This window comes from Neolamprologus brichardi, chromosome 7, assembly GCF_056152115.1.
Source record: "Neolamprologus brichardi isolate AB-2024 chromosome 7, ASM5615211v1, whole genome shotgun sequence".
NCBI lineage: Eukaryota > Metazoa > Chordata > Actinopteri > Cichliformes > Cichlidae > Neolamprologus > Neolamprologus brichardi.
In genome coordinates, this window is record NC_142110.1 from 53,824,246 (window position 1) to 53,850,039 (window position 25,794).

The window sequence follows — 25,794 nt, forward strand, 5'->3', positions numbered from 1 at the left end:
CATGTTTGCTTAAAATGTTCCTATTCAAAGGAAAGAACAGTAGTTCTGACCCATTTGTTCCATTAGATGGCAGCACACAGTAGAACTGCGTCTTCTCTGCCTTCAAGGTTAGATGAAGAAGTGAGTATTGCAGTCAGTGCGCTGCTGCCTCCCAGCGTACAGCAGCTAGTAGATTGGTCTGTCTATAAAATACATCTGTTTCCCCCCTTTCTAAAAACTAGTGGGTAGTTATTTCTGTTAATATTTATATTTTTTTCGGATGTTTAACAAGGACCACACGAGCAAGCCCGAGAAGAACCGAGGAAGTGTGAGGCTTTAGAGTTTTTGGCAATCCTTTTGGGCTGCCTTTACTCTGCTTTTATTATCGGCTGTTTTCCAAGAAGGGAATTTTTTCGGCGACCCGAGGAAACATGAGCTTTCTTTTGTGAGTTACAACATTTCGATACACGCTTATTTTGTCTTGCCATTTAGCTTCGTGTTTGGGAGATGCCAGCTTTGCTGCAACAGCTAGAAAGTTAGCTAGCCGTAGCGTTTCAAGGGCTTAGACTACTTCCTGGACGTACCTCGGACTGCTCTATTTGATTCGCATTATTTTCTGTAGCTTTCACTTTAAAAATTGTAATCAATACTAATCGCATATTCATCAGTACTTTAAGGCTAGTGGTTACAGTTGACCAAAAGAGAAATTTCACCTACTTAGAACAGGTCCACTGACAAATTGCCTCAAGAGAGATGGAGGGTTTTGAGTGTGGCTTGGATATTTGCTGGTATAAACACTTTGATGCCACCGGCTAATCTAATACAGCACTGCTACCGCTAAACGCAGCAAAGTAACACCACAGTATGTCGTCGATATTTAGTCAGCTATTAAAATGATGTCTGTTTGAGGTAAGCTGAGAAACGTCAGACACACCTACTGTGATAGTTTGTAGTTAGATTGAAGAAGATGAGGTCTAGATTTACTATTGTTGTTGTCATCTTTCTTTTTGTGTACTTGATATATATGGGGAGGCTCGAAGGAAATGGCTAATGAAGAACAACAGTATCCTGATAATGGCACATACTTATTTTGAATTACAGAAACACTATAGAAATGCTACAGGATATTTTGGGTCTGATCTTGCCATTAGAGGATGCTCTAATTAAACATTTCTTTTGTGTGTCCAACCCATGCTGTGAGGACTCACAAATTCTTGTTTAATGGGGCAGTGAGATCAACTGAATACAGTACCTCTACAAATAGCCTCATTATACAGAGAGGGGCCACACTGTTCACGCACACCCACTTACATTCTGCTAAACTCAAACGAGCTTGAGCTCCCTTTGACATCTTTTTAAGAAAGTCACAACTTTTTGTTTGAAAGGTCACCTCACATTAGTGTTCAGTGACCTCATGATTTCTTATCATATCTTTCTGTCTTTTTGTTTATTCTACCTTTTGTCTTCTGGTTTTATGTGTGACTCACACAGTGGAAATCGTTCATCCAAAACATTCAAGCCCAAGAAGAACATCCCGGAGGGTTCTCATCAGTATGAGCTGCTGAAACATGCAGAGGCTACTCTGGGGAGTGGAAACCTGCGCATGGCAGTCATGTTGCCTGAGGGTGAAGACTTAAATGAGTGGGTCGCAGTCAACAGTAAGCACTGAGTTTTATTTATTTTTCTTCTCTCTTGATATGCCCTTTTATTTTAGGTTTAGATTCCTGGCTAAAGGGGCTCAGCACACTTCTGAAAAACATTTAATATCTTCAAGTCTTGTTCCTGACTCTTAATTAGTCCAAATCATGAGTCGGTTGCGAGCGAACTATCAAGCTGTAAGATCTTGGCATTGCTTCCAAAGACCATGTGCATTCATGCCAGAGCAGCCACCGTGAATGTTAAATAGACTTTATTGTCTGCGCTGTGAGCGCCTTGTTTACTTTCCTCTAAAAGGAGACAAATGGTCAGTGGATGCTTAAGTCCTCATGCGTCACAAAGCCTTCAGGGTTGGAGACGATCACTAGCCCAGCCTTTTAACACGTGATTGTCTGTCAGATGCTTTGTTAAGAAAAATTTTTAGGCGTGCCCAATTTCTAGCTTTGTTACCTCTGAATTGCTGCTGCCACCGCTGCTGCACTCGTAATATTTGTGCTCTCCAGATTCACAGAGGGTTAGAAGCAATGTTGGCTAGTATTGCACAAGCTGTTGCAGCTTGCACAATGAGGGAAGTCAGAATAAAAGTGCTGTGAGCAATAACTTCTCCCACCACCAAGCACAAATGACTTTTCACATGATCTGTGTTCACGAGAAGCAGTCCACTTCATGTTTTTAAGATTGTTTTGCCTGTACTGGATAGCAACACAGTCCTGTGGCAGTTGTTCAACCCCAGATGGATGGATGGATGGATGAATGGATGGATAGTGACAGTAGAAGGAGAAGTTACTGGCATGCAGTAAAAGGTCTCCAGGTACAATTAAACATGGGAAAATAATCTGACCAGCATCTTAACCAATTGCCTAGCTGGATACCCACCTGTTCCCTTTAGGAACTATTTCATAGTAACTGTTGGAGGTAGTACCCTCTCTTCTCCAGTGTCTTCACTTAGAAATGCGTTATTGTGATCCTTTTGAGACCTTTTACAAGCATAAGAGGAACAGTGAGTAACACAGTGGACAGAAAAGCGCTAATGTTGGTCAAACATTGGCTACAGCAACGCTTAACATTAGCCTGAAAGTGGAACCATGCATGGAGAAATGAGTTGACAGTGAAGTCGTGTCTTTGAGTCTTTGAGTGGGACGAGGAAATGCAATGCAGTTTTGCCTCGCCCAAGCATTACATTGAAATCTTTGCTAGGATTTCCCCCTCAAATTGCTGTTGGGTACGCGTGACACAGTGAAGCAATGCGGAGTGAAAATAAAGAGGCTGAAGCAAGATTACAGGAAAATAAAGGACCACAGGAAGAAATAGCGTTTTATCACTCACTGTTACATCATTTTAGGGTTCTTATTAGCTTTATGAATGAAAACAGAAAAAAGGTTTGAGGTTCATCTGTTAGAGCTTATCATCAGGTATTCCCCAGACTGTTTGGATTTTGGCTCCTGAATTTTCAGTCTATTTTATATCATTAAGATAATTCTGCTTTCTCTCACTGGAATAGGGCTGGATCATACCATATCGTTCACGGTAATACCAGTATAATGTTGGGCAATAATCAGAAAATGAAATATCGTGATAGAATATGGGTAAAATGCGCATGCGCAGTGCCTTGGTTTTCATATGCACATGGCGGAAAAAGCATGACTGCGACGGAGAATGAGAAGGGCGAAAGTGGATCGTTGAATGAAACGGATGAACCAGAATTGGTTTGTAAAAATGCTGCAACTTCAGTGGTGTGGAACTGGTTTAGCTTTCGTCCGTTCGATAAACAACAAAGCACTATTTTTGGTAGAGCATGCTAGCGGGCCGTTGTTATTACCGTGTTTTTTGGAAAATACGGCACACTTAAAATCAATGCTTTGATTTTTCTGAAAATCGACAATGCCCCTTTTAATCCCGTGTGCCTTATGTATGAATTCTGGTTGTGTTTACTGACCTCAAAATGATTTTATGTGGTACACAGTGCTCAAAAATCTGCCAAATGTTTTAGTACGACTTTGATAAGCTACAAACCCGCACCGCTTGATGGATTGTCGGGGAATGGTCATATCGCCCTGCTCTACACTGGAATATTCATTTCTAGGCTGTAATCACATCAGTATGTTTGGTGGCATAAACAGGAATTTGGACTATTGGCTTTGTACAGCAGCATACAAAAATATTCTATCAACTATGATTGGACAGTTTTTTGTTTTTAAAGGGATCTCAGAGTGAACCTGACAAACCACATGCCATGACAACTGGTCAGTATGGGGTTTTTTTTTTTTTTGTGTGTGTGTGTTTTGTTTTTTCAATGAGATTTTTAAGTTACACTCTCAACTCAAATGCTGCCAGTGCTTAAAATGGATCTCCCCAACTGATGGGAAGCCAAAGTTGGCTGTATGCCCCTGGGAATGAGTTGTAGCACAGTTTGTGCCAGATAACTGGACTGTGCACTGGTCTACAGTTTGGCCTGGGTGGTGAAATAGGGATAGGCTTAGTGCTGTGGGGTAATCTGATGCCAGCAATCGGTGCTGGCAAACACTGCAGTTGGTGTCATATAGCAACACTTTTTCATCCCCAGGGCCAGAAACTGCCTTTCTGTTAGCTAATATTGTCCTTGCAGAAATGTCCTCAAGTAACCCTTCTCACTGACGCACTATTGGTGCCCAATTTATAACTTGTCCTGCAAATTTTTCCACCCACAATAATAATAATCATAATCATAATAGTGCCATTACCAAAAAGCTGGAACCATTGTGGGAACAGAAAAATATAGTGCCAAAAGTTAAAAGTAATGAAAGGGAGTAGTACAAGCAGTATACTGCTGAAGGAGGTGTGAAAGTGTCCTTTCGTGTCTGTGCCTTAACACCAAGGAGGTAGTCCCCACACTGTTTGACCATGGTTTGTGTCCAAGTGGGAGTTTTGTGTTCTGTTCTGTTTTCAGGTTTGTTTTTTTTGGTTAAGTTTAGACTCTGAAAATTATATTTGGGGGTATCAAGTTTGTTTAGCAAGTGTGCACATGTGAGTGGTTGGTTCACTATTATAACTACAGAGTAGAGGTGAAAGGAGGCCTTCTGCAAATCACTAACACAGGAGTGTGCGATGCACCAGAAATGAAAACAAGCTGCCTAAACACCATTTTAATATTTTTCTTTATTTCACATTTTTCCAGCTGTGGACTTCTTCAACCAGATCAACATGCTGTATGGCACCATCACAGATTTTTGCACTGAGGAAAGCTGTCCAGTCATGTCTGCTGGTCCTAAGTAAGTGATTCATAATTCATTCAGTGACTCATAAAACTAGCCCATGGGCTATTCTTCAGTCTTTGTTGTGTGACGAGACTGAGCAGGGTCAGGATTTGGAAAATGCACTTGTCTTCATAATTATATACACCCTGTGACATAGATCTTTTTCTTTTGGACTCCCGCTGTCACGCTGTGTAGATTTGCAGCAGATGTCTTTTATGTGCTGATAAAAATTTAGATTTAATTCTACAGAGGAAAAAATGCCTATTAGAAAATGTTTGGTGACTAGCATCAACTCTTACTCGTACCAGGACCACTTGTATATTATTTGCTTATTGAGAAAGACCACTTTGCTACAGTTGATTACATCAGTGTTGAATAAGTCCAGATGGAGACCATAACGGGGTTTTTCCTTGCTCAGAATGGGCCTCTGGCTAGGGACTGCTCGCATAAGCGTGATTAGTGCTTGTAGTTACTGAGCCACACAGCCCAGTTTGAGCTCAGCTGGGCCATAGTAATAAAACAATGGCACGATAACATACCTTTCATTTAATATACAGAAGTTTACATTTAAAGATCCACCTATTAACAAACAAAACACATGATTATGTGTGCATTAGATGTGCAGAAATCATTTTTTTCCTGTTTATGAGAATTTGATAAACATGAATATTCATGATGCTCAATTAAGCTTTTGTTATAACACTTGGGATTTTCTTCTTTCTCTTTTGAGTCAGCCAAAAATTCCTCTTGGTATAAATGTGCTCAGTGTGTTTTTCATTGTTATTTCCTGTAGGTATGAGTACCACTGGGCTGATGGAACCAACATCAAGAAGCCCATCAAATGCTCTGCTCCCAAGTATATTGATTACCTCATGACTTGGGTGCAAGACCAGCTCGATGATGAGACGCTTTTCCCTTCAAAGATCGGTATGATTCACTTTGTAGTTTCTACCAGCCTTCACCTCCAAAGAAAAGTTGGCGTTTTAATGCACATGTCGTACATCAAACAATAAGGTGTGTGGAGATTCAGAATACATGCACAGCCTTTTTTATCACCAGAGAAATCCAGCTCCCACGCAAAATGAATGCATGCAAGTAATAGAAATGATGAACTTGGCAGAAATGTAAACTTTTCAAGTTTTCCTTATTTAAATGTAGCGGTGCATTTGTCTTTTTTAATTTTATGTAATAACCTAACACATTTAGAGATCTTCCTGGATGACAGTGTACAGGATTGTTAAGTGGTAGTATTTGCATACCTACACAGTTATCAGCCTCATAACTAGTTGTGGCGTGTGCAGTCTAAGGTGGAGTTTTATTGCGATTGAATGGCAGCCAGCATAGACTGCAGTCTGATAGACCCAGTACATATCAGTAGAAGTGGTGAGTGTGCTGCCCCGGAGGTACACAATTCACTCCATTGCCTATGATCTGTTGTTCACTTGGCCAGATATAACCTCAAAGCCTGCCAGCATCTTCAAGGTTCCTTGGAGGTGTGTGTTGTGACGAAGTACCCATTGCACACATGTTAAAATCAATTCGGGGCTCAATAAGCGTGCATTCATTTGTTCAGCATCTGAAGCTTTAATTTACTCGTCCTGTTGCCTATATTGACTTGTACGGTAGGTGGCTCTCTGTAGAAGCCTCTGTGCTCTGCAGCAGTTTAGTTTAGTGTTGAAACTAAAACTTTGTTTCCTGCAGATGAATCCTCAGCACAGTGAACATGAGGTGTTGCTGTGTTGCTTTCATGACTCTTTGTGCTTCCCTAAGATCATGCTGTGGCCTGCCTGTGCAGACTGCAGCATTTTCACAGGCAGACTGTAATGTAGCTGCATGTCGAGCTCTCTGGTGTTTGTTTGGTTTTTTTTGTTTTTTTTAAACACTTTCCTTCTCTTTCTTTTGTTCCCAAGGCGTGCCCTTTAAGCGTAATTTTATGTCTGTGGCGAAGACCATTCTGAAGCGTCTGTTCAGGGTCTACGCCCACATCTACCACCAGCACTTTGACTCCGTCATGCAGCTGCAAGAGGAGGCCCACCTCAACACATCATTCAAACACTTCATCTTTTTTGTTCAGGTAAAGAATCCCTGATATCTGACTAATGCGGCACGTTGCTAACAAGGCCTGTAACGTGTCGAGTCATGGGGTAATGCTTGCTCCTTTTTCTTTTGTCTTTCACAGGAGTTCAACCTCATTGACAGGAAAGAGCTGGTCCCACTACAGGAGCTGATTGAAAAACTGACAACCAAGGATAGATAAACAGCCATGTAATCCTTATTTTATTGCTCTTCTAGTTTTTGCACAGATACCCACCCACCCCCACCCTGGCTATATGTATGCAGTATGTACTATTTCCATTTGGGGAAATGTTTTTAATAAGGCCAGGAAGAAGGAAGGGTGTTGTTAGGTTAAAGGCACCAGGACTAATGCTATCAGGGATTAAGTTAATTGAGCAAACCACAGATTAACATTAGCTGTATGGGGAAAAAAAAGAAATTTCCCTTATATTCTATCATGGCTTACTTTAAGATAAGATAGATATATGTTTATTAATTTTCTACCTGACTGCACAGATGTTTTGTTTTTGTCCCACTTGAATTTAAGATAACATACTATTAGGTTCCAGCTCCATCACAGAAGAGAGTAGCGATTAAGCAGAGATGCTGTATCATAGGGTGGTGTGATAAATAACTGAATATTATTGGTTTATTTTAACATAGAAGGATCTTGATTTGATTTGATCTAGGTTTGCTACTGTCCACATCTGTAATATCATAACATCAGTCACAAAAGAATCCTAAGTGCCTAGCATGGCTCATAATTGCCCTAGTATATCAAAGGCCATATAACACTGATGTGATTGATTCATTCAATTTTCCTCACCACGTCCCTTTTAAGTTTATGTGCTTCTTACACCCCCACCCCTATTTTTTTTCCTATGTGTCCTGTAACTTGGCTCAGAATTATTTCTTTATTTCTTCTGGTCCTCGTCGACTTTATTTAGTTATAAAGTCTCTTGGCCAAGTTTTATAATGTGCAGGCTATGATACATGAATGTGTTTTGAAGGACATAGAAGTGAAGCTAGAATAATGTTATGCTGTAGCAGGGACTAAGAAATGACGAATCTTGTAGCATGGTCTAGTAACATGTCCCTGTGTACTAGTTTTTCCCCTTCAAAAACTTTGAAATAGTAACAGGTTTTAGAAGAACTTTGAAGGGATGGAAAACCTGAAATTGTAGGGAAATAGATGTAGAAATCTGTGTTTAGACTCCACTGTTTGAGACATGCTAGCATTATGAATTGGATACAGCAGAATCCCTTGTTATCATACTAGCTGTAAGGCACTTTGAACAGTGTTTCTGATCTCTATTTTTTGAATGTTTTCTTCCTCCTTGCCCGATGCCCCACTCCCACATGGATTGGCTGTGCTTTGGGAGAAGCTGTACCATGTGACTGACCATAGTTTATTTCATTTAACTCCCTCTTAAATCAGCTGAAAGGCACAAGTGAGACTTCTTATTGCTTTCTTTCTTGACTGGTTTGTTGTTGTGGTGATTCAAAGAGGAGATTCATGTACCTTTCTCCAATCGCAAAGTGTAGTTTTTGACTATGCAATAATTGACACGACACTAAAAGGGGATGCCAGTTGGCTCATTCATACTTTATATCCAATATTGAGATTTCTTTATAGGTCTTCTGTTCGGGTGAAGGATGCATACAGAAGTGCTTCTCTGTCAGGTTAAGTTAAAAAAACAAAACAAAACAAACAAACAAAAAAAACAAACGGTGACATGAATATTTTATATCTGAAATTTGTCAGAGGTATAACACTTATAAACGCACACGTGTAAATACTGAGAGTCAGACACGTCTTGGAAGTTTCAGTAAGCATGGAGTGATAGTTTTTGGTTAAACGAGTGCATTTATACCTTTTAGAGGCTGCTTCCTTCTCCCTTTCTTTGGATATTAAAATCTTGTTTGTTTTGATTGTTCAGTATCTTCTCATTTCCAACTTACTTAGCTTATTATGATGAATGTTACTGCTCACCAGATATCTGAAAATGTAATAGAATATCGGTCATCCTGCAAGCATCTCATCCTTATGAAATGCCCGTAACATAGCCTGTTGACGGTTTTTCCTCCTTGACTGAAGTAATTGGTGAATTGTCTGTAAATAAAGGCTTGGTAGGGGTTTTCAATGCTACTGAATTGATTTATGCTGTTTATAAGGCAAATAAAGGTGGGCTTGACTCTTTGAAAAACGTGTATGTTCATTATGTACTGTGAGCTCAGCGCTACTGGTGATCAGAGTAAAGCATTTAATAAAGTACTGTACTCAAGTACAGTTGTAACCTTTTCTTTTTTCACTGCTTTATGCTGGTGTGTGTGTGTGTGTGTGTGTGTGTACACGTGTGTACGTGTGTGTACCTTTTTTCCTCTTTTTTTTTTTTTTTTTTCTCTCCTTTTCTTTTTCCATCCACATTTGTATTTGACCACCATCTTGAGTTGCATTTGGGGAAAATCAACTTTAAAAAAATAAAAAACCCAACTATTATCAAAATGAAACTTTCCCGGTTAGGTATTTTGAGTTTCTGAAATTTTTAAATCACATTGCTTTTCACTCATGGCACCATTATTGTGCAATAATAGTATTGCAGTAAAATGTACTGCAATTTATCACTTCCTTTGTCAATATGTGTTTTATCTATTTAGCTCAGTAGTACAATTATGAAACAGGAAAGAATCAAGGTGCTGCAATGGCCCAGTCAAAGTCCAGACCTCAACCTGACTGCGATGCTGTTGAGAGGCGTTAAGAGAACTGAATAAATGTCTACAAATCTCGCTGAACGGAAGCAAGGTCGTAAAGAAGAGTGGGCCAAAATTCCTCCACAACAACATGAGCGAATGATAAAGTCATAAGGAAAACGATTGCTTCAAGTTATTGGTGCTAAGAGTGGTTATACAAGCTATTCAGTCAAGGTGTGTAACATGGAATAACTGCATTTAAACTATAGTACAATGTTCTCAATGAAAGAAGCCATCTAATAAAACTTAAATAGCCCCAAGTCTCTAAATTGACCTGCACTGCTCACATAAATGCTGTGCGATGCTGCAAATTTTGTTATCAATCTCATGCAAAGTACATAGAGGGACAGTCTTGCCATCTATAAAGGCAGTTTATGTAGGGGGAAGCAATGTGTCATGATTTAATAAAATAGATGTGGCAATCAACACGAAAGGGTTCAGACAATTTTCATAACGTGTTTGATGGGTTTTTTCACTGCCAAAAGAATAAAAAAAAATGTAATACAGTTCAAAGGGCTAAATATTGAACTTAGAGCACAGAAACAAACCATCAGTCCAATACCACCGTTGTTATCGATATTATTGGTATTTGGATCGATCCGCTGAATGACTTATTCATGGACTCTGCTCCACCCACTTCTACCTCACATTGCGTCTTTGATGCAGTTCAGAGAAATGTTTTGAACCTTTTTACTAAAAACATGCAGGTATTTTTTAAACTAAACAAATTTTACATATAAAATACAATGAAATTAGATATTTGAAAATACTATTGGACTACATTATTGTAGATATCAGCATAAAAATAGTTGCACAGCTCACCAGTTACAACATTAAACTCGTGTTTACGCATCCATACGTGATTATATAATACAATAATTCAATGCTCAAATGACTTTACTTTAGGGAAATGAGCGTAATGCTAATTTATCTGTCTGTTTCAGTGGGAATTACATTTGTTTCTTCTTCTTTTTTTAAATTATTGACGTAAGCAACAGCTGCTTCCGGGGCGGATACGCGGCTGTGCTAACTTCCGCTTTCTAACGTTGAGCGCGAAATCTAAAACAACAAGCTGACATCCTAGCAGCTGCCGCAACATCCTAAGGAATATTTTAAAGATCGTTTTAAAAATATTTAATAATTTTTGCGAAGATGTCTTTTACTCCAAAAAGGCCATGCCCAGACCCAATGAACGACTCGATGGAGAAGAGAATAAAGCGGATTTCTATCGAGGGGAACATCGGTAAGTGCTGCAGCTTATTTCAAAAGTCACATTTAACAAAACAAAAAGTTCATTTTAAAGGTTTAATGTCCGCAGATGGATGTCAGGTTCTGCTTGGGGTACCTGTGTGTAACAGTATACAGCTTCAGACGATGTACTCCTAATGTACTACTTTTGCCGCCAATTTGCTACTAGACTATTCTTCTTCTAAGAAAATATTAAACGATATTGCACCTGTGTGACGCATAGCTAGGTCGATGCAGTACGCTATATGACACGAGTGAACTTTAATTTGTGCTTCTTTTGCGTTCAGCGGCAGGCAAATCTACCTTTGTTCGCCTCTTGGAGCAGGAGAGCGCGGACTGGGAGGTGGTACCAGAGCCGATCGCCAGGTGGTGCAATGTTCAAACAACTGGCAGCGACTTTGAGGTATTAAAATAAAATAAGATTCTATATTAGAGTCGTTTAAAAAAACTTTTCTGATATTTACATAAAATTTGCTTTCTTGTCAGTTTATGGCAAATTTGAGTAATTTAATAACCAGCACATTATTGTGCATGCGTGCATTCAGGAAGACGTGGGGAGACTCCCCATCTGTATTTAGAGTGCAGCTGCTGTCTGCCCTTATACAGTATCTGCGTGGCCACACACCCAGAGGGACAGATGGTCCCACTGTGGGCGGATGATTGTATCATCATCATCAGGCCAAACATCTGACCTCCCACACAACTGGAGACCTGTAACCTCACTTTCAGCCTAATATTCATGGTCTCTACATGCCATAAGGATCCCCCACCTTACCCCCAGCTACCAGGCAGTGAGAGGGATATTGAGATACTCTTCTCCATATCAACCAAAGATGCTTAAACAAGTAACTTAATGGAATGAAAAGCAGACTGGTGTGTTGCATTTGCACTGTCGTTATATTATGGATGACTGGATACAAGTTACCAGTCATCCATAATAAGTTAGGTAGATCCTTCATTGTTAGCAGTTTTCATTCAGCCCAGCATCGCCAGCAAAGGTGGGAATCATCAGACAACCCAAGATATATTACCACAATATGATATTATTGTGATTTAAAAAAAAAAAAAATTGATTGTATTGCAGTAACATATACTTCAATTTATCACCTTTTTTCAAAAGTGATGTCCTCAAACAAGTGAACTTTAATTTGTGCTTCTTTTGCGTTCAGCAGCAGGCAAATCTACCTTTGTTAGATTTGCTAGATTTGTTGATAAAATTGTCAGTATCTGTCTTATTCAGTATTTTCACTTTGTGCTGCAACACCAGATTGTCGAGTATACCAACGCTGTCAGTAAAACCTGCCAGAAATGTTGCCATAAGACGGACAGACTAGGGTCATGGTTGCAATTACATGCAAACTGTTTGTGATCATTCAGCAGTTAACTGTGGAAATGGTTGAAAGCCACACATTTGTTGCTGTCTGCGTAGACAGGAAGTCACATTTAACTTTTACATTTGCAGAAAGGTTGCTTCCTATCAGGCAACTGGTGCAGTTGCCCTGCAGTCAATCAAAATTAGTTGTGAGTGTGCAACACCCTCAAGCTCAGGGCGGCCATTTAGTTACCACTAGTTGCAATTTGTTGCAGAATGTGGAAAAAAAAAACCCTACTCCTAGTGGCCAGTTTAAAGAAGATACCACTTCAAATAAAAATATATCATATCAGCTCACATGTACACTTTTTGTTGGTAATCCAATACATAGTGCAAAATGGTGTTGGCACGCTGTAAAATGATAGTATGGAGGCACTATCAGAATACACTGCTTCTGCTGAACCATTCAAGGGTCCTCAACAAGTCTCCACTACTGCCACAACTTTTAAAGGCAGTAGTCAAAGCGCCCTCTGCCAGTCATTGGACAAAGTATTTTTGGAGAGCAATGCCAGTGAGGAACCCATCAAATTTAGAAAAATGGGTTAGTGCTTTTCTTATTTACTCACTTACTAATTGTGGGCTGAGATGTTTATGAAAAAGCCAGCTTTGTTCAGCAAAAGACAAAGCTTAAATAATTTACAATACATTGGTAAATAATAATAACTATCACTCGTATATGACACATTAAACTGTATAAAGTAAGATGCTTCAGATTGTCTTAAAGGACCTGAGTTCAGTGCTTTAAAAAGACAGCATACAGTGGGGCAAAAAAGTATTTAGTCAGCCACCGATTGTGCAAGTTCCCCCACTTAAAATGATGACAGAGGTCAGTAATTTGCACCAGAGGTACACTTCAACTGTGAGAGACAGAATGTGAAAAAAAAAATCCATGAATTCACATGGTAGGATTTGTAAAGAATTTATTCGTAAATCAGGGTGGAAAATAAGTATTTGGTCAATAACAAAAATACAACTCAATACTTTGTAACATAACCTTTGTTGGCAATAACAGAGGTCAAACGTTTACTATAGGTCTTTACCAGGTTTGCACACACAGTAGCTGGTATTTTGGCCCATTCCTCCATGCAGATCTTCTCAAGAGCAGTGATGTTTTGGGGCTGTCGCCGAGCAACACGGACTTTCAACTCCCGCCACAGATTTTCTATGGGGTTGAGGTCTGGAGACTGGCTAGGCCACTCCAGGACTTTCAAATGCTTCTTACGGAGCCACTCCTTTGTTGCCCGGGCGGTGTGTTTTCGATCATTGTCATGTTGAAAGACCCAGCCTCGTTTCATCTTCAAAGTTCTCACTGATGGAAGGAGGTTTTGGCTCAAAATCTCACGATACTTGGCCCCATTCATTCTGTCCTTAACACGGATCAGTCGTCCTGTCCCCTTGGCAGAAAAACAGCCCCATAGCATGATGTTTCCACCCCCATGCTTCACAGTAGGTATGGTGTTCTTGGGATGCAACTCAGTATTCTTCTTCCTCCAAACACGACGAGTTGAGTTTATACCAAAAAGTTCTACTTTGGTTTCATCTGACCACATGACATTCTCCCAATCCTCTGCTGTATCATCCATGTGCTCTCTGGCAAACTTCGGACGGGCCTGGACATGCACTGGCTTCAGCAGCGGAACACGTCTGGCACTGCGGGATTTGATTCCCTGCCGTTGTAGTGTGTTACTGATGGTGACCTTTGTTACTTTGGTCCCAGCTCTCTGCAGGTCATTCACCAGGTCCCCCCGTGTGGTTCTGGGATCTTTGCTCACCGTTCTCATGATCATTTTGACCCCACGGGATGAGATCTTGCGTGGAGCCCCAGATCGAGGGAGATTATCAGTGGTCTTGTATGTCTTCCATTTTCTGATGATTGCTCCCACAGTTGATTTTTTCACACCAAGCTGCTTGCCTATTGTAGATTCACTCTTCCCAGTCTGGTGCAGGTCTACAATTCTTTTCCTGGTGTCCTTCGAAAGCTCTTTGGTCTTGGCCATGGCGGAGTTTGGAGTCTGACTGGTTGAGGCTGTGGACAGGTGTCTTTTATACAGATGATGAGGTCAAACAGGTGCCATTCATACAGGTAACGAGTGGGGGACAGAAAAGCTTCTTACAGAAGACGTTACAGGTCTGTGAGAGCCAGGGATTTTCCTTGTTTGAGGTGACCAAATACTTATTTTCCACCCTGATTTACGAATAAATTCTTTACAAATCCTACCATGTGAATTCATGGATTTTTTTTTCACATTCTGTCTCTCACAGTTGAAGTGTACCTCTGGTGCAAATTACTGACCTCTGTCATCATTTTAAGTGGGGGAACTTGCACAATCGGTGGCTGACTAAATACTTTTTTGCCCCACTGTATGTGGCATAAAGTTGTATTCTGAAATTCTAAAAAATGTTATTTTGGTGAAAGGTAAAGAAACGTGTGCAAAGAGTTTGCATCAGTAGAGCTTGGTTGGTAAAAAATCAAATAGCTGCTGCTTTACCCATGTATTTGTCACATGCCTTTTTTTTTTTTTTTTTTTTTAACAATGGGTCTATGTCACAGCTTACAGTGATTCACCTTTTTGTTACACATGATGACAAAAGGCTGCATTTATTATCTCTAAGTCATGAAGGTGTGTAAAGTTAAACAATGGAATTTTTATGTTCTAGGAGCTGACCGCATCTCAGAGGAGTGGCGGGAACGTCCTGCAAATGATGTACGAGAAGCCAGGGCGGTGGGCTTACACTTTCCAGAGCTACGCCTGTATCAGCCGGGTGCGTGCCCAGATCAGATCAGCCAACGGGAAGCTCAGAGAGGCTGAGAATCCTGTGCAGTTCTTTGAGCGGTCCATCTACAGTGACAGGTATCGGACCTATTGATGAATATGTACGCTTGATAAAAATATCTTTCTCATTAGAAAGAATAATGGTGGTGAACTGTGCAAAAGTGTTAAAATCACTACCCAGAAAATACCTCCTTTTTTTTTTTTCTTCACTGTGAACACAGTGTGGGAATTTATACCGGGCTTTAGAAACCTTTGTAAGAATTCACTTCTTTCCCACCACAAAAACCAGCCTCTGATTTATTTAACCCCTCAAAACAATTACAATTTAAAACATCCTGTGATAAATGAAACAGAATTGCTCATCCTTTTTTTTTGGATTACATCTTAGGTACATCTTTGCAGCCAACCTATATGAGAGTGATTGCATGAATGAGACCGAATGGTCCGTCTACCAGGACTGGCATGGGTGGCTGCACAACCAGTTTGGCAAACACATTGAGCTGGATGGCATTATCTACCTCAGAGCCTCACCAGAGGTAATCTCCTTCTTTGTACTGCACACGTTTATACCTAAATGACACTGTCATTTAATAGAAAGTTCTGCAATTTTCATCATTCATGATTTAAAAAAATTATAATAAAGCTCAAAATAAGCAAAAAGTTCAGTGTTCTTCTTCTTTGATGTACAGAGATGTTTAGAGCGGTTACACCTGAGAGGTAGAGAGGAAGAGCAAGACATCCCTCCGGAGTATTTGGAGAAACTTCACTTCAAGCACGAGAGCTGGCTGCAGCACAAGACCCTGACGTAAGCAGACTGTTCAGTCAGAAACTGTGTGCATTTATGAGGAAAACAGATGTACTTGTATGATAGGAGAGGCTTTGAATAAGCATTGGAAACCCCCTACTCCCCCATTCATGCAACAGCTGGAGGGGGGGGGGAAGCGAAGGCTCGAACAGCGATACATGTGATCTTCATCTGCGTCATTGGCTTTGTGTGATGGGCTGTTTCTTTGCTCCATCATGTGTACATTTCCTTACAAAGTTTAATGTCTTCATTTCATTAAAAACAGTATGCAGTTTCCCACAGTGGGAAACTATAACGTCTCTAACTGCATGTTCTAAATCATGTCTTCCCACAGCATGGAGTTTGAGTATCTCAATGACGTGCCGGTCATGACGCTTGACGTGAATGAAGATTTTAAGGGCGATAAAATCAAATGTGCTAACATGATCGAGAAGGTTGGTACCGTTTCAGCCTGCGTAAAGATCAGAAATCATCAAGTAATGCGTTCATTACTTTTCATATACTGCATTTCCATGTATGTTTTTGCACGTTTCAATAAATCACTGCATCTGCCTCATTTTCCTAGCAAAATGGAAATAAGCAACAAGTGGCTCAACAGGTTTGAGCAGCACTGTGTCAAAACACTACTGTAAAAAGATGTTTCAGATTTACTCACTTGCTGTTATAAAAGAAGACAGTTTGGGCAAAATGCTGCATGAGACTGAGTTTCTTGTGCTTCTGGGCTCAGTGATGCAATAAAATGTGCTTGAGCACTGGCATTGGTACTTTTACTTGAGTAAACACACACTGCGCTTGTTCATGAACCAGTTTCATGTTGATGCTATCAGCTGTGGTTAACTCGGGCATTTATTTTCACATCTGACACAAAAAAACCCTGTTCCACACACAACTTGGTGCTCTTACATAAACCCAGCTGTTATCCAAGAAGGGGAAGGGAAAAGAAATCCAAAGTAATGATCTATGCCTTTGTTGGTTTAGATTTTTATGCTAATTTGACACCTTTTTTTTTTTCTTTCTTTTTTTTTTGTAGGTCAAAGAGTTCTTGAGCACGCTATGAACACCACCACAAACAAAAGAGTGAAGACTGGATGGCTTTTAAAGCATAGACAATGACAGTGTTCAATAACTGAAAAGAAAAGATATTGGGGGGTTTTGGTTGCTTTTTTTTTTAAGTGTTGTGTATTTATCAGCATTAATGTGCACAAATGAGATTATAATGTATGTCCACTGATAACAATGACAGTAAACTTGTTATTTTTTTTTCCCACCGATTGCACAAAATCAAGTGTCACACGTGTTCTTTCTCCGCTCCAAATGTTTCTTGGCACTCTGTGCAGCTCTTCCAGAAGATGTCGCCAGTCTCCATTAAAGCTGCTCGGCTATTTCTGAGCGCTCAGCCTGCCTTTACCTGGTAGCTCCAATAGGATTTGACTAAAGCTATCTGACATTAGCTTCTTTCATTTTTACTTTTAATGCCTTTTTAAAAAGCACAGAGTAGAATGGATCACCAAGGTGGAAACATCTCATGACTTTTTTTTGTTTGCTTTTGCTCTTTTTGGCAGTTCCGGGTCCAAAATAAATACCCATCCTCAGCAAGTGTTCAAATGAATTATTTAAGTGTAACTTTTAGAATGTTGTTAGCAGGATTTGTTTATATATTTCCTGTTAAGCAATAAAAAACTGATTTTTCATGTTTCTGTCTATAGTCAAAGTTGTTTTAGTCAAGTAATGGGGAGCCAATTTGTCAAGTTTTAGTCTTCTGCGCGCCTCCCAGCACTGATGGTCTGACCTCCGCCCCCGTGGCGTCATGCAGGAGGAGGGATGGTACTTTAAATATGGGGAAAGAAACGCTACACACAAAGACTCCCGTGGCACTTCCAAACAGGCGCTTTGGACAAGATGTTACCTTGGCCTTGCGTGTGCGTTTCCATTTAGATATGTGGATTGCGCGTTTCGCGTTAGGTTTGATTTGTAGGGTCGAAGAGATCATCCCAGCGAGATAGCCGCAGCTCACGTACTTTAGTTTTAGGCACTTTGGGAGCGCAGCAGCTCGATTAGGCAACCGTTCTCAAACACGCACGACTCGAAACTGACGAGGAGGACAGGTGGACGCCACGCTGATCAGCCGCGAAGGGGAAACTTGTCACCATGAGTTCCGACAAGAGCAAGTAAGTGTCTGATCGTCAAGTGTTAACTTGTGAAACTAAAAGCTATGCACGTTTGAAGTTTTACCTCGTAGCTTTCGGTCCTTGGGCTTTTGGGGAGATTTGTTTTGTTGTTTCCTGTCAAGTGTTGAGTCGGTGAACGAGGCGTCAGGAATGTCGCTCACTAGAAAACGAAGTAGTCACGTTCAAAGCATTGTGCCAGTGTGCGTAAAGCTGGAATTTCTGTGGTTTCTGAGTTTAGTGGATCGCTGATGCCATGCCATAGTAACGCCACGTGCAAGCTAGTTATAAGAGTACTGATCTTTCTGAAAAGCGTTCATTCATTCCAGCGACAACCTTGGATAGATAAGACACACACTGTGGCTATGAACGGGCTAATCTATTTTCCAAGAAGCTGTCGCTATTAATTAGAGAGGAGGAGAGCGCGAGGCAAGTGTCGGAGATGTCTTGCATTGCATCTTTCTGAATAAAGCCGTGCGTAATGCGTAATGCGCTAGACTGCACTTTCCCCGTGGCGGACGGGTATGAGGGGGAACCCCCCCCCCCCCCATCCAATCCACTGGGCCCAGTTGTATAGACTTCACAGTAATGTCAAACAGGGAAGATTCACGGAGTCTGCACTTTCCTTACAAGCATCTCATTCACGGTAACAAGTTATTTTAGATGGATGTTTTTGGTTTGAAAATGTAATTGCATCGGAATAGGCGAGGCACAGTCCCTCAGAGCGAGCGTGACGCCCTCTCCAAGTAATAACGAACGAAACCTGAAATGACCTATTGTGCCGTGCCTTGTCAGCAGCAGAAATAAAAGTGACAGCCGATTCCTCGTTCTTGTGTCTTTCCCGGAGACAGACGTCTGGTTTTGTAACAGGGAAACGTTTTCTCTATTGTTTTTGTTCTGGTTCACCTGCACCTGTGTGAGCGCCTGCTGAAACTTAAAATGCTCTTTTGTGTTCTTAACGTTGATGCTTTGACCAATGTGCCATTGAAGGAAATTCCAAAAGTTAAGGCAGAGCTGAAGGGCACCGAGCTAACTACTGTTTGATTATTACACAAGTCAAATAACCTCTTTGATTGTACTGGTGATATGGCCATTTATTTGTTTACCCACTTCACTTCACATTCAGGCTCAGCAGTGGTGTGGTAGTGGAAGTCACAATAGCCCCACTTGAGCGTTAATTGGGTGGCTATATCTGAGAAATATTAAGCTGAAAAGTATGTTGTGATAACAATACCAATATAATGGTTGTATTATTGCAATAATTTGATTAAAAATATATATAGGTATATGCTTCATATTATGGCCTACTCTCAGCCTGAGAAATTGCCAAATGGCTAATTATCAAGTTATATACCTAATGCTGATCACCTATATGTCTTCCTCTGTCCTTCAAGTAATGGTGCAGAAGTTAACTGCAACCAGCAAAATCCGTTGTTTTATGCTTACCTGTTAAACTTTCATGTGGGTATTGCCGCCCAGAAGATCAGCTTTAGCTCGAGTATCACTTTAAGGCTTGAAACTCACTGCCATACACCTTTTTTTTTTTTCTTTCTTTCTGTTTTTTGCCCTGATGGCGCTGAGGGCATCTACCCTCATGGCCAACCTGGCTGGTTGGACTGGATGCGTCATTCTGTAAAGAGATGGGGATGATCCTTGATCCCAAACAGCTGATCCCGGCTCCTCAGCACTGACAGGTTTATCCAGACGCCTGAGGTCACCGAGAACTGAAGCAGAATCGAAAGTTCAGGAGTGAGAAATGGATGCAACTGGTTGCTCAGATCTTCACCCAGATTATTATTCTTATCATTATTATTCTTATTATTATTGATTAATCAAGCAGAGGAAGCCATAAAAGGAAATGGGGGGGACAAGATCAAGTAATTTCCTGCATTTAAAATGACTTGAATGAGGAGATGTAGGATCCAATCGACTATGTTGACCTGATTTTAAACTCGGCGAGTCATTTTGACTTTTCTGAGTTATACCAAAAAGCAGATTTAAAGTTTCTACTCTCTTTGAAGCACTTACCATAATTCTTTTTTCCATTTGACACCCAATTCAAAACAGGAATGATGCGTTCCCCTCCTGCATCCAGGATGTCTGTAAACCACCTGTGGCCTGTTTCTCATGGTTAGTCGAGCCCTGTCTGAGGCCGCAGTGTGCAGTGATTAACACGGCTCTGTGAACTTGCCTTAGCCAGCAGTAAAACCTGAAACATGAGCTTTCTTTGCTCTTCTGTGTGCTCACCGGTTTCCCTGATGACCCTCTCTCTGTGCTACATGAGCTGCCTTCATGCATACTGCTGCATCACCAGTTCTTTGGTACCTGCTGCAGAAGTAAATACCCAAGCTGGGTTCTTAGAGAGATCCTGAATCGTAGCTCCTGTCTGTACAGCCATTGTGCAAGAATGAATTAAAAGGGCCAATCTCATGTTTTTATAGCATGTCACTTCTGATCATTGTTAACATGTCTGCTTAGGTACAAGGTACAAAGAATACAGCATGGCAGAACCCAGCTCTTCTAAAGCTGGTGCTATTTTCTGGATGCTCTGTCCTGGGATGGAAGACGATGAGGACAAGCGGAACAGAACACTCAAAGCAATCAGGGCCTAAATGATAGTGTTGACTCTATGTGCACGGAACGGTGTGGAAACTTAACCTCGGTCACTTTTATTATTTTTTTTATTTTTTTCATATTTAAGAAAAAAGAGCAACAAAAAGAAGGTACAGAGGTTAAGGATTGCATATAAACTTGGCACTTAACCCAACCACTCCTCGACACCCATTTGATCTGGGAGCTGGTTGCATCTGTTATCATCAGTGTTGTGCTCCTATGTTCTTAGGGCCAGAGATCATATCCACTAGGGAGATCCAGATGAGCTCGGAGTGCAATCAAAGGAACACGTTGTATCCTTCCTGACTTTGTTTATTTAGCGGTTTTGCGCACTGCTCCCATTCCTTCTGTGCTGTCTCATCGTTGGCCTCACATTGTTCAGTAGCAAATTTAAACTGCTCATGTGTTTATTTTGCATTCTTTGTGTGCATCCCGAAGCAAATATTTATTTTTGGTTTATTGGAAAAAAAAATGCTGCTAGAGTGGAAAAATACAAATTTGATTGTGACACGCATATTTAGTTTCACTGCAGTTTGACGCAGTAAATTGACACACAGGCACAGGGTAAGTCTTTACTTACCCTTTATAGCTCAGCACAGTGGAATATAAAGGCAGCCTGTTTTTTTGTTTTGTTTTTTTCCCCATCTTTTTATGGTGTATTGTTTTCTGTATTCAGTGTTGAAAATAATTATCCACATTACCAGGTGAGCTAAGTAGCAAGTTGGAAGCAAGAGTGAGGGGTGGCTTGAGACTTTTTATCCCCAAGCAAAACATGACTGTCTACCTGGTGGAGCAAGCAAAGCAGTGAGACGTTTTTTGTAGTTGGTCACCAGGTTTGGAGACTGACTAGGCCACTCCATGACCTTAATGTGACCTATCCATGACCCATCTCCAGTGTTCTAGCTGAGGGAAGTAGGTTGGCACATGACCCCACCCATTGGCTCCTCAAAGTGGTGAAGTGGTCCTGTACCCTTTGTAGAACAATAGCCCAAAGCATAATGCTTCCACCTCCTTGCATGACTGTGTTGACGGTGTTCTTTGGGACGTACTTAGGATTTCTCTTCCTCCAAACATGGCAAGTTGAGTTGATGCTGGTGAGGGTAGAAGTACATTTACCTTGTTGAGCAGGGGAAACCTGCCGGCACTGCAAGACCTTGATGCATTATATTGAAGTTTGTTACTGATGGTGTTAATTAACAAGCTATTCCTGTGTAGTTTTGGAGTGATCCAATAGGCAGTAAAAGTTTAAATATAAAGCAAGTGCCAATCGGACATTTTGCACAGTGGATCAAAATTTTGAAAAAATTGGTACTTTTCTGAATCATCATTTCATCACTCTTGACAAAATCCCCAACTGTATTTTACGGATGGCTGTAGACTCTCACTGCTGTACCTCTCACCTGATGTACATATTGATGATGATTTGAAGCAAAAATTTCAAATTTAGATTCATTATTCCATAAAACCTGATTTTTGCATTCCAGTTCTCATTTGATTTGGCATATGCTGGCCTTTTCTCCACGTTTTCCTTCCTTAAGAACGGCCTCTGGGGAGCCACCCTTCTACTGAGACTTTTTTCATTGTTTCTTAATGACATGACTTTCAGATACTGTTCATCTGCTACGGAAAAAAGATTGGGTGTGCCACTTTTTCTTTTGCCCTGCATTTGTCCTGTTTCCTCACATTCTTTAAGGACACACTGCAGACCATGCTGAGATATGCAAAGACTTTAGGTGATAGCTCTTTGGGACTCACCTTGTTGGTGCAAAAACACAGTTTTATGCCTGTAACTGCCTTATATTTTGGGATATGGGGACAAATTGTGTGTTTTTTGCAACAGACTGTTAGCAACAAAATGCCCTAAAGATACATTTTAAAATTGATTCTTTGCTAAGTTGTCTGTTATGTTTACACACAATACTGTTTCATCTTTTTTTCAGTTAGGTGCTTTTTTTTTTATGTTTGTACGATTTATAGGTCAGTGTTAAGTGGCTTGCCAAAGAAACCCTTCCTGTAAAAATGGTCAATTACTAGACTGAAAATCAGTGAAAAAGCAACCAAAGTCCAAAGAACACCTTTGAAAGGCATTCAGAAATCCTGGCGAATGATTTTTCAAGAGTCTGACTTCTTGGAAGCAAGAATGAGGGGTGGCTTGAGACTTTTTGCACTGCATCCCTCAATAAAACCTGAAATAAAATTTGTGCTAACATTATATATATATTTATAGATAGATCTTGGAATGTAGATGTTACTTTAATATCCAACAACATTTCACACTGAATAAGAATCTTTTTTCAGGATTGTGTTTCACAGTAAGTTGAATTTCACTCTGATGGTCATATAAGTGACATTACATTACAGTACTTTTTTTTTCTACTTTGGAGCAGCTGTGTAGAGGTGTGATAGTGGATACAGTGGTCAGAGGATGTTGAATATGGAGCCATAAGTCATCCTAACCCATGTCATGATCTTTATGTAACATTTTTAATTCTTTTTTGTTCCTTTTAGAATGGAGGATGAGGCAGTCTTGGACAGAGGAGCCTCATTTGTCAAACATATCTGTGATGAAGAGGAAGTGGAAGGTAAAGACACTTTGCAGCCCACTATCTTTAGCTTTACGTGATAAGTGTAATGTATTCTCATTTTTTCCACACATACTATATGCAGCCGTGTGCAAGCAAATGTGAAACCAGTCATTTCTTTCACCCTCCAGAGTGTCAGTGCAGAATTAGACATATAGGATAAACATTATCCACTTCGTCTAACGTTTCTGTACAGGAAGAGGTCTCTTCAAGTTGTCTAATCCTGTCCAGTTCTGGCTGTCAGCTAAACCCGCAAAAGAATGCATCTGGAGACACCCATATGAATTTACTGAGGCATCCACATACTTCACAAAACCACTTCTTTTAGATGAACACAAAGCAAAAATACTTGGGGATTATGTCGAGCTGCTTGTGTGTAAGCAGTAGCTGCAAGAGCCTCCTGTGCTCGCCTGCACAGGAGTCTGAAAGAAGAGCGTGGTTTTGTGTTGGCCTTTTGTTTTCTACAAGAAAACAAGGCTAACCATCAAGTATGAAAGATTATTTAACCCTAAAAGAAATGTTTGTGAAATGCATGGGTGAAGAAATCTCAGTCTTCTCACACCCACTATTCTTTCTAATTACTTCCTGGAGACATTAAATCATCATTTCCTGTACGAGTCTCTGTGTAGGAAGTCACTGGCGTTTCTTTAATTTTGCAATTTGATGGGATACTGTGAGAGGAAATAGAAATGTTTTAACATTTCACACTACATCACACTACAGCTGCAGTTTTTCTCCTGTCGGTGGACGATGCAGATTACCCAGCTTTTGGGATTAAAGTGATTTATTTTCTCTCCCGTGTTTGTCATCTGATCTGCTTGCTCTCTGCTTTATGTTGTGACAGGTCATCACACTGTGTACATCGGTGTCCACGTTCCCAAGAGCTACCACAGGAGGAGGCGCCACAGACGCAGGCCTAGCCACAAGGAGAAGCGGGAACGACCTGAACAGAGCGCAGAAGGGTCCAAGTCCGACGGGGAGAATGTAGACGTGAGCGTCCTCAAACCTCTCAGTGAGTCGTGGTGACACTAACATGACGTTTAGTAAAAACAGTGTGCATGAAATCATCTATGAAAGCCACGTTGGTGATGGATAAATTGCTCCTGAGATGAGCTTTAAGTCAGCTGGATTAAGTCCAGTGCAAATTACAGCCTACAAGATATCAGTTTTCCCTAGTAAGGAGGCAGAGCAATGAGGGGTGGGTGGGGTGCGAGGGGCTCTTTCTTTAAGCCGCAGCCTGCACTCAAGTGAATAAAGGGAGCAGGGGAATGGGAACATGCTGAGCACTAATCTGAAAATGACACTGGAATAGCTTAATGTGTGTAAAGTAAACAAAAAAAGGGGGGGGGGGGGGGGTGTTACCTGTCACCTGATGATTAAACACGGCGCTCTGAGATTTGTGGGAAAGGATTCTCAGAAGCTAAGTGGTAAAACGGAAGATTCGGCACAAATGGCAAGATATAGAGACGTTAAACGAGATCCTTAAGACCAAATGACAAAGTAGCACTCAAACGGTGTCTGTGTGGATGAAAAAGGACTGCAAGATTGTCAACAGTATTCTAATCTTACTGTTGCTATAGGGTTATAGCTGACATGGTTGAACCATTAATCCCCTGATTGTTTTCTACAGCCTGAGGAATTATAACAGACAGAAATCGCATTTAATGAGGAAGAAGGGACATTTTTTTAATTAGGTAAAATAGGTGGGAAAATCTGAACCTCACAGTTTTCAATGGCAACACTATGATTTGGCTTCAGTGTACAGTAAATATGTGTAATTGTAATAGAGAGCCCCAAAGTTGTACCTCCTCTTGGGTAAATCATTTTTTTTGTTTTTGTTTTTAAGAGTCCCAAAATGTTACATCTGGTATGAGCAAGATTCACAATTATCATTACTGGAATTCACCATAAAATGATGCTGGAAACTGGTACAATAAGATGGTGAATTTGTTGTGTGTGGCGGTGTCAGATACATTCGAGCAAGGGATTTGCCGCTTGACTCATCAGGGCATGTGTGAACAATGACAACAGGGCCACAAAGGCCAATAGGATCAAGGTAAACTGGTATTTCCACTGATATTTAAAGTTCAGATGAATCCTTAAAGGGTACCTGTTCAGTTTCATATTTAAACCTGAGACTCCAAATAGTTTCTTTAGGTCATAGGTGTCAAACTCTGGCCCGTGGGCCAAATTTGGCCCGCAGCCTAATTACATTTGGCCCGCGAAGCCATACCAAATTACTATTAGAGCTGGCCTACTGGTATTATACAGCTAATATATATATTGTTTCGTATTAAGCTTTGCTTGTTCCATATTCAGTTTTTCAGCAAAACTTGTTTGAGTCCATAAGAAGAGATTCATTCTTAAATCTGGAGGAAGATTTTTTTTTTTTTCCAGTAAATATTAATGTTAGCCCGCGACCTTGTTCCAGTCTTGAATTTTGGCCCACTGTGTATTTGAGTTTGACACCCCTGCTTTAGGTGATCCAAAGTTCAGAATAACCCTTATTTAGCTCACTATCAAAAGCTAGTTTTTCTGCCAGGCTTGCATCAGTACATGTA

General features: G+C 40.6%; 3 protein-coding genes across 4 annotated transcripts in view; all 3 read left to right on the plus strand.

The window, feature by feature from the left end:
• The first annotated feature begins 133 nt into the window (after positions 1-133).
• On the plus strand, positions 134-9,130 carry LOC102787174 (MOB kinase activator 1B). Its single transcript, XM_006796852.3, has 6 exons — positions 134-424; positions 1,471-1,637; positions 4,790-4,883; positions 5,662-5,795; positions 6,779-6,942; positions 7,048-9,130. The coding sequence occupies exons 1-6, from the start codon at positions 411-413 to the stop codon at positions 7,123-7,125; spliced, it is 651 nt and encodes a 216-aa protein (XP_006796915.1). The 5' UTR covers positions 134-410; the 3' UTR covers positions 7,126-9,130.
• Positions 9,131-10,710: 1,580 nt separating this feature from the next.
• dck (deoxycytidine kinase) lies at positions 10,711-17,514 on the plus strand. The gene is made up of 7 exons (XM_006796853.3): positions 10,711-10,917; positions 11,210-11,325; positions 14,953-15,146; positions 15,457-15,604; positions 15,758-15,873; positions 16,208-16,307; positions 16,904-17,514. Exons 1-7 carry the CDS (start codon positions 10,827-10,829, stop codon positions 16,928-16,930), a joined length of 792 nt encoding a protein of 263 aa, XP_006796916.1. The 5' UTR covers positions 10,711-10,826; the 3' UTR covers positions 16,931-17,514.
• A 209-nt stretch (positions 17,515-17,723) lies between these two features.
• The window catches only part of LOC102787773 (electrogenic sodium bicarbonate cotransporter 1-like), a 33,691-nt gene continuing 25,620 nt past the window's right edge, over positions 17,724-25,794 (plus strand). For both annotated transcript variants that reach the window (XM_087843864.1, XM_006796854.3), the window contains exons 1-3: positions 17,724-18,041; positions 23,160-23,233; positions 24,078-24,245. In XM_087843864.1, coding sequence (XP_087699990.1) covers positions 18,022-18,041; positions 23,160-23,233; positions 24,078-24,245 — 262 coding nt within the window. In that variant the 5' untranslated portion in view covers positions 17,724-18,021. The remainder of the gene's footprint in view (positions 18,042-23,159; positions 23,234-24,077; positions 24,246-25,794) is intronic.